At 40.6% G+C, this 9252-nt stretch overlaps 1 protein-coding gene across 1 annotated transcript in view; it reads right to left on the reverse strand.

Annotated features, from left to right (window-relative positions):
* Parp12 (poly(ADP-ribose) polymerase family member 12) overlaps positions 1 to 9252 on the reverse strand; it is a 38702-nt gene that overhangs the window by 14544 nt on the left and 14906 nt on the right. The window contains exons 5-6 of the mRNA XM_055602150.1: positions 8478 to 8601; positions 1919 to 2114 (exon numbers count right to left, since the gene is read on the reverse strand). Coding sequence (XP_055458125.1) covers positions 1919 to 2114; positions 8478 to 8601 — 320 coding nt within the window. The remainder of the gene's footprint in view (positions 1 to 1918; positions 2115 to 8477; positions 8602 to 9252) is intronic.

Consider the following 9252-nt stretch of genomic DNA (forward strand, 5'->3'; position numbering starts at 1 on the left):
GGAAGGAAGGAAGGAAGGAAGGAAGGAAGGAAGGAAGGAAGGAAGGAGGAAAAAACCCTAAAGAACCCAATTCTATGAAAGAACCCAATTCTATTATTGCAAGGCTGTACAGCTAACACTATGAGAGGAGACCCCAAGAACCAGGTCCACCTGTCTCCACATCTTAACAGCATGTGGGCATACCAATGGCATACACATGCAGTTAATTTCCAGAGAGTTCCAAAGCGTCCTAAATGAGTTTACAGACTGTGATCAAAGAGTAAGGACATGTTAAACACAGAAGTGTGAACTGGACTGCTAGAGAAGAAAGGTCTCTAACCCTGAGTTTGACAATTCAGTCTGGGAAGCCACCCAGGGAACCTACTTTTTCATGAGCTACCATCAGGGCTCTCTGTTGCCCTGTCTTCCCCTAAGAGCCAGAGGGATCATCATATAAAATATGACTGTTGCCTTTGGTATGTGTTTCTGGCCTGTCATTGATCATAAACTCTTGTAACCAGGCAAGCCAGACTCATGGATCATGCTTAGCCAGCATCTCTCTCATCTCTTCCATGTCATGTCCTAGCTTCTTTCTCTCATGCTCCTCACCACACTAGAAAATCTATCTAAATGAGGCCACATACAGATATGATAGTCTCAGGGTACTGGAGAAGAAAGGAGAGAAAGCAGAGGAGGCAGGCGAGAGTAGCAAGTGAAGCTGGTACTGGGAAGAAACTATACTAAGAGGGCATTAGTCAGTAAGGTTGGCACAACAGCTCCAGCTAACAAAGAGAAGCAGCAATACCTTCCCCTTTGATAGCTATCTATGCCTAAAGAACTGCAATGTATCATTCTAAGCATGGAAGATGTACCCACGGTAAAAGAGAAGTGTCCTGTCCTCATGGAGCATATATAAAAATGTGAGCAGAGAAAAATGACTTTCTGAGTAGTTAAGAATACAAAGAATACAAAATACAAAATACAAAAATAACTTCCAAGAAGCCAGACAGAACAAGTACCCATCAGGCTCCACAGATAATTTTCACCGTGGAAAGGGATCTCTACATAACTGGCTCTCTCCACATACTGCACTTCTACAAGTCCCCAGAGACTTCTTTTTGACCACAGCCATTGTGGACACCTTCAAATAAGTAACAATGAGTTACATGATTTGGGTTCTAAATCAACGGCTATTATAAATCATTATTCTCATACATTCCTATTTTCTAAAATTGTGGCAATAGTCAAGAAAGGCAATTTGAAAGCCTTCAACTACAGTTACACTAGGCACTAACTCTAAAGTTTTCTACTAACTAATAAAACCAATGGAACTGACATCATGACAGTTATTTAGCATTAAATAACATTCATGAGTTCGCTAACATTAACTCATAAGCCAAAATGTTTAAGAACTCAAAAACAAGCTAATAAAGATATATCTAGGAATACTGGTGTCTACCAAGTATGCTCCCTGGATCTTTGAGCTTTTGTTTAGGAAGGCGTCTTAATTTTTTTTTTCCTGAGTCTTTTTAGACATTACATTTTTTTTGTTTATACAGATCTTTTTTAAAATTTTATTTATTTATTCATTCATTCATTTATTACAATTTATTCACTTTGTATTCTGGCTGCAGCCCCCTCCTTGGTCTCCTCCCAATTCCACCCTCCCTCCCCCTTCCTCCCTATGCCCTTTTCCTTGTCCCCTAATAGGGGAGAACCTCTTCCCCTTTTATCTGACCCTAGATTATCAGGTCTCATCAGGACTGGCTTCATGATCTTCCTCTGTGGCCTGGCAAGGCTGCACATTCCCCCCTCAGGGGGAGGTGATCAAAGAGCCAGCCACTGAGTTCATGTCAGAGACAGTCCCTGTTCCCCTTACTAGGAACCCACTTGGAGACTGATCTTTTACAAAACAGCCATCCTTTTTTATCACACTTACTTGTCGTCCATATTCCTGCCAAGAACCAAACTCATCCATCCAGTACCAAATCCACTCAGTAGTAAGGATGAAATGTGGGGGTTTGGTGACTGAAGAAGCTGTGGAGAGTCGGCGAGCCACAGTACTACCGAACTTCAAGGAATCAAAGTCTAATTTATCAAAGTGAAAGCCAGCAGCTGCCTCTGTGTACACAATACTGTAAAAGAAAATGAAGAGCAGATTAAAACTTCACTAGTTAAACAACATAGGTCATTCTGCTTCCACCTGCGAGAATACATATGGATAAATGCAAATAGTAAATGTGTTATATCTGCTTTTAAAATGTTTCCAGAGATAGGGAAAGCTGCTTTTCAAGGTCATCACTTCTCCTTTGTGAAAAATAAAATAAGGGTGAGATAGAAGACTAGATATCGTGAAAATTCTCTCACCATAAATATAGATAATGCTAGTTAAAATAGTCTTCCTTAAAAATAATCAGGGCTCAAGTACACAAAAAGGACATTTGCTCAACCATGTTTGTAGCAGCTTTATTTGTAATAGCCAGAAGCTGGAAACAGCCCAGATGCCCCTCAACTGAAGAATGGATGCAGAAACTGTGGTACATCTATACAATGAAGTATTACTCAGCAATGAAAAATAAGGAAATCATGAAATTTGCAGGTAAATGGTGGGACCTGGAAAGGATCATCCTGAATGAGATGTCCCAGAAGCAAAAAGACACGCATGGTATATACTCACTCATATAAACATACAACATAGAATAAACCCACTAAAATATGTACATCTAAACAAACTAAGCAAAAGAGAGGACCCTAACTAAAATGTTCAATCCTCATCCTGAAAGGCAAAGAGGATGGACATCAGAAGAAAAAGAAAAGAGGAAACAACCTCAGAACCTGCTACAGAAGGCCTCTGAAAGCCAGAAGAAAACAGGAAACAACCTTGGAACCTGCCACAGAGGGCCTCTGAAAGCCTCTGCAGTATAGATTGTCAAAGCAGATGCTGAGCCTGATGGCCAACTGATGGGCAGAGTGAATGAAATTTTATGTAAGAAGTGGGAAATAGTAAGAGCTGGAGGGGACGGGAACTCCACAAGGAGAACAACAGAACAAGATAATTTGAACACAGGGAACTTCCCAGAGACTCATACTCCAACCAAGGACTATTTGTGGAGATAACCTAGAACCCCTGTACAGATGTAGCCCATGGCAGTTCAGTGTCCAAGTGGGTTACAAAGTAATGGGAAGAGGAACTGCCTCTGACATAATCTGATTGGCCCGCTCTTTGATCACCTCCCCCTGAGGGGGGCGCAGCCTTACCAGGCCACAGTAGAGGACAATGCGGCCACTTTTGATGAGAACTGATAGACTAAGATCAGAAAGGAGAGGAGAACCTCCCCTATCAGTGGACTTGGGGAGTGGCATGCATGCAGAAAGGGGAGGGAGGATGGGATCAGGAGGGGAGGAAGGGGGGGCTTATGGGGGGATACAAAATGAATAAAGTGTAATTAATAAAAAATTAAAAGAATAATAATCAGGGCTGAAGGATTGGCAAGGGCAGAGCACTGGGCTACCACGAACAGCAACCTGTGTTTGATCTCAAAGGCTACAAAAATAAAACACATTACTGTACTGTCAAAAAATAAAGAGAACGCCTTAGAAAACAAAAATCACAATAGTTGGCATGTACTGAGTATTTGTCAGTCCCTGCATAAAGTAAGTAATGTGTAGAAGATGCAATCTGTACAATTCTATGGGATGAGGCTATTATCTCCATGTAACACATGACAAAACAAACGCCCGTGAAAGCTAAGAAACACACCTAAGCAAAACCAGCCAGCAAACAAAGTACAAAGGAGATAGTCTGGTTGCACAGCCTACATTCTAGACACCAGGACAGGCTCCTTTCTAAATGTGGTATTGTTCAAAGACCAAAGACAGTCACAAAACCAGAGAAGAAAGTGAGTAATTACACAATGAGTAATTACAAAAAGTTGTAGTTTTAGCATCCAAAGCAAGAGGGTGAGGAACACATGCAAATGTAGTATCTGGGTAAGAATGGAGGCCAAATCTAAAGAGGGATAATTTTTACCATCTAGTGCTGGATTAGGAACCAAGGACTTCACTAGGAAACCACTCCTCAAATGAGTTATAACCCTACTCTTTTTTTCATTTTAAAGCAGTCCTTAAGTTACCCAGGCAAGTCTTGAACTTGGGATCCTCCTGTCTCACCTTCCCAACTAGATGAGTATATCACTGATCCAGCTCAGGAGAGATACTTCTAGCCAGGCCTGGTAGCAAACACCTGTAATCCCAGTACTTGGGAGGTCTAGGAAAGATTAGAAATTCAAGGTCATTCTCAACTACAAAGTATGTTTGAGGCCAGCCAGAGTTACCTGAGACTCCATGTGGACAAAGAGAGAGAGAGAGGGAGAGAGAAGAAAATACAGATAAAGAAAGAGAACAGAGACAGAGTTCTGTGTAGCTAGGTGCCAGGAACATGCCTTACCAAGGCAGTCAGGAAGTAAATTCACCTGCATACACACTAACTCTAGAAGGAAGAGAAAAAACTCCCCCAGGACTTTCACCCAGTCAAGCCTCCTGCAAGTTTCAGGATGCTTCACACCTCTATGTAAAAATTAGCTATAAAGACAGAGGTTCCCAGAAAAGCAAACACAAACTCTTGGGAGGAACTCACCTCACAAGAATTTCCACAAATAAAGTTTCATCAAACATGAACTTAAAAATCAAATCACACAATGCATGTGGAAACAAGACTTCATGAGAAAACATAGCTGACAAATGTAAACAGAACCAGACTAAGATGCAAAATGTGAAAAGTGGTTCTGTTTAATAATCAAAGGTCTACCTTAGGACTAAGAGACTAAAAACAAAAAATTGAACAGGAAAACTTGATGAAAAAACAAGAATAGTACAGCCAGGCACAGTGGCACACACTTGTGATCCCAGCACCCAGGGAGGCAGAGACAGGTGCATCTCTGTGAGTTCTAGACAAATCTCTTGTGAGTTCAAGGGCAGCCTGATCTACAAAGTGAGTTCAGGACAGCCAAGGCTACACAGAGAAAACCTGTCTCAAAACAAAACCAAGAATAGAAAGTACTATGGTATCATACATTGTGAAGTCACAGGTGTGACTCAAGAGAGCTCAGCTGAAGCAGCTGAGCCAGGAGCCTGGAGCTCTGAGAAGAAATCCTCTAAATGCAGCAAAGAGAGGGAAAAGGACTGAAAGAGAAGTCAGAAGAATAAAAGATACAGTGAGGAACTCTGGTTGGACACAATGCACACGCTTCATCAGAACTCCAGCAGCAATTCTAAAGGAGACCTACGCCAAGGGTTCAGAAAGTGGGCATGTGTGTGCATAAAAATGATAGACAATTCTTCCCAAACTCACAAGTCCATGCAATTTTCAGTTAAAAATACAGCACAGTAATCAATCTGTAAGCTGATGAAAAATTTAAATTCCTAAAGAGAAAAATGGCAAGAAGCAGAAGGAGCAGGGAAGAGGAAGAGGAAGACAGGGAAAGCCTTTGTCTTACCAGATACCAGAACTTAGTACTGAGTTTCAACGGGTCAGACAGTGTGGGATTGACAGACAGGCACTGACCAGAGGCCAGAATGACTAACACAGGTAGAACTGAAGACAAATGTAGAAAAGATGACATTTCAGAACTAAAATGAAAATGAGCTGAAATGAGCTAAGGTTTGTTAATGTTTTACCAAATCTGGCTTTTTTGGTGATTTTAAAAATAAACTTCTGAAAATGAGTAGTCATGGGGCTCATATGAGTGTACTTAGTAGTTTAAATTTTACGTCAGGTATTTTAATCATGACCACACTAATTAAAACTTTTCAAAGTAGTTATTGGAGAAACTGATGATTCACCTACCTAAGAATGAAATTGGACTCAAATTTAATCACTTAAAAAGAGAATTTAACTATAGTATAATACTTAAAATGTTCACTTTTAGAAGAAAACTCAGGAGAATTCTTGTTATTGCAATAAAGGAGGATTTCTTAAGATGTATGAAGTACAAAACCATAAAGGAAAAGATGGATAAATATTTCTCTGCATTAAAGGCACTATTAGCTGACTGAGCTTATTTTTTAGCTCACATTTAACATCCAGAAATGTAGAAAATGTCTCAAAATAAATGGATAGGAAAAAAAAACACAGCTTCTCCTTACTCCCAAAATATGTTTAAGGATGGGCATTGCACGGGAAATGAAGCAAAAACTGCCAGTGGACACATGGCAATTTGTTCCTCATGGAAATCATGGTTATGCAAACTGAGAAAACATTTAACCCTGTAAAATGGTTAGTACACAAATACTCTACAATACTAATATGGGGGTTGTCATTAAATACTGCCGACAGGACTGGAAAATAATCATCTAGAAAACAACCTGTTATCTCCTGATAAAGCCCAGGACAAGTACAGCCTACCTCCCAGAAAACCCCTCTAGATAGTCCCCCATATAAACAAACCTATGGGGCACAGAAGATTGGCCTAACCCAGTCATGGGCCTGGCATGGTGGTACACCCTATAACCCTCTCCCTTGGGAGGTGTTGGCCAGATTGAGAATTATGGACAGTCCGTGCTGAATGAGACTGTCTCTAAAAGCAGAACTGAAAAATTTTTTAAAGGAAAAGAAGCCACAGTGGTTGCACCCCAGGCCTATCAGTACACAGAAATGGTTCAACTTATAGGTCCACAAACTAACAAAGCTAATCTAAGGTGAGAGAAGGCAGTGAAGACAACTGTAGAAAATGAGCTGAATAAAGAACCTTCAAAGGTGATGAGATACTCTGTATTTGGCTACACAAGTAAGTACATTTGCCAAAAGTAACTGTTATATACTTAATATTTATGCATAATACTGTCTAAAATTTGTTTCAAATAGAAAGATTATGGGTGGTATATGAACTATTCAATCTTCCTAAGGAAAATTTTTTTGAAGTATAAACAAAGTTTTATTAATGTAGGGCATCATCTAAGTGCTGGAAATTTCTTTTTAAATTATTATTATTATTATTATTTACAATTTATTCATTTTGTATCCCTGTTGTAGGCCCTCTCTCATCAACTCTTGGTCCTGCCCTCCCTCCCTCTTCCTCCCCTATCCATTTTCCCTAGTCCACTGATAGGGGAAGTCCTCCTCCCCTATTGTCTGACCTTACCCTATCAGCTCCCATCAGGACTGACTGGATCCTCTTTCTCAATGGGCTAGCAAGGCTGCCCCACCAGGGAGAAGTGATCAAGGAGCAGGCAACCGAGTTCATGTCAGAGACTGTCTCTTCTCTTCTTACTAGGGAACCCACATGGAAGCTGAGCTGTCTATGGGCTACATCTGAGCAGGGGGTCTAGGCCCTCTCTATGTATGGTTTTTGGTTGATGCATCAGTCTGTGCAGTGCCCCTGGACCCAGCTTTTTTGGCTTTGTTGGTCTCTTTGTATGGCTCCTGTCCCCTAAGGGGAATAATTTGTTTCATATTCTTAGTCAATTGTAATTTGCACATATGTACTCTAAGTTCAAAAACCATTTTAAATACTAAAATTCTTTTTTTTATGGAGCTCAGTGGTTAAGAACATTTGATGCTTTTATAGAGGGTCACATTTTGGTTCCCAGCACCCACAGTGGGTGGATTGCAACTGCCCATAACTCTACTAGCTCCAGGGGATCCAACACCATTTTGTGGCCTCTGCAGGCACCTTCACTCACATGCACATATATACACAGACAAACACACAGACATAACCAAAATTAAAATAAACCCCAAACTTTTTATTTTAATAAAGATTTATTTATTTTTATTTTAGGTGTGTGAGTATTTTGTCTGCATGTATTCAACCACATGAGTGCAGTGCCTGAAAAGGCTAGAAGAGGGCCTAAGTCCCTCTAAAATTGGAAGGAATTACAGACAGTTAGCTACCATGTGGGTGCCAGCAACCAAACGCAGTTCTTCCGGCAGAGTAGAAGCTCTCTACCTACTATGCTACCTCTTCAGCCCATGCCCAAAATAAATTTTTCAAAATTATCTTTTTACAAGCAAATCACAGCACATTTCAAGCAAAGTAATGGGTAAGTATTTAAAAGAAGACTACCTGGGACTTCCTTATTTACTATAAATTGGTTAAGGGAAAATACTAGGAAAACTTAATAAAAGCATTCAGGTTAAACAGTTTGGCTGTGTGACTTTATGGAAAAGACTAGAAGTTTACAAATTATCAGCTCTTGATTGTCTCTTAAAACTGTGTATGAGCAATCCAAGCAGCAAGTAACAGAGGTTACTTGGTCTTGGGACCATGTTCTTTTCTCACAGCTCCTCCCTGAATGGAGGAAAGTGGAAGAACAGATAATTGACTTCCAGTATAAACACAGGCTTCCACCTCCAGAACATGTTTTGCAAAATGATGCGTGTTTATGTGTATGGGTATTACACACACATACATATACTATTGTTTAAACTAAATCTCTTATGCTATACACAAAATATTGTACACAAAGCCAGGATGAGGGGTAGGTTTTCATTCTCCTACCTGTCTCTACTGGGATTGCTATATGCCTCTTCAATAAGCTCCATGTTGTCCATATCCTTCCATTTGCCTCCATCCAAGAATTGCCATCGATATGGCAAATGAAAATGAACTCGACAGCACTTGTCTAAAATAGAAGCATAAGGTAGTAAGATGCCCTAGCAGTAGACAGTGTGTCCCCACCTGACAATTGTCATTGGGAGTGGTCCTGATCAGTGACCTGAGGACATTCTGAGAAGTTATGTTTTGTTAGTACAGTTACGCCTGGGCATTTACATTACTGAAGTACTATGGGTCTTACTACATGTGCCTTCCCTTTAAACAAGACACCACAGTGCTTTTTTAAAATATTAGTCTAGAATGTCAATCCATTACCATAAAGAAGTTGATCATAAGAAATTCATTGGTCCTAGCCTTGCAGGAGCAGCCAACTGATCCTTTTCTCTACACCCATAGGGATGTAGCTGGGCACAGGTCAGAGTCCTCACTTAACTCCAAAAGGAATCCATCCCAGAGTCTAGCTTGATGACTGAGGCCTATAGTCCCAGCTACTGGGGAGACTGGGGCAGAAGGATCACAAGTTCAAAGTAAAAATAGGGCTGGAAATAAGTTCAGTGACAGTACTTGCCTAGCATAGACAAAACCCTTAAGTTCAAACTCTAGTAGAAGGGGGAGAGGAGGGAGGGAATCGAAGAAAGGAAGGAAGAAAGGAAGGAAGGAAGAAAGGAAGAAAGGAAGGAAGGAAGGAAGGAAGGAAGGAAGGAAGGAAGGAAGGAAG

Source organism: Psammomys obesus, unplaced genomic scaffold, assembly GCF_907164565.1.
Source record: "Psammomys obesus unplaced genomic scaffold, mPsaObe1.curated_primary_1811, whole genome shotgun sequence".
Lineage (NCBI taxonomy): Eukaryota > Metazoa > Chordata > Mammalia > Rodentia > Muridae > Psammomys > Psammomys obesus.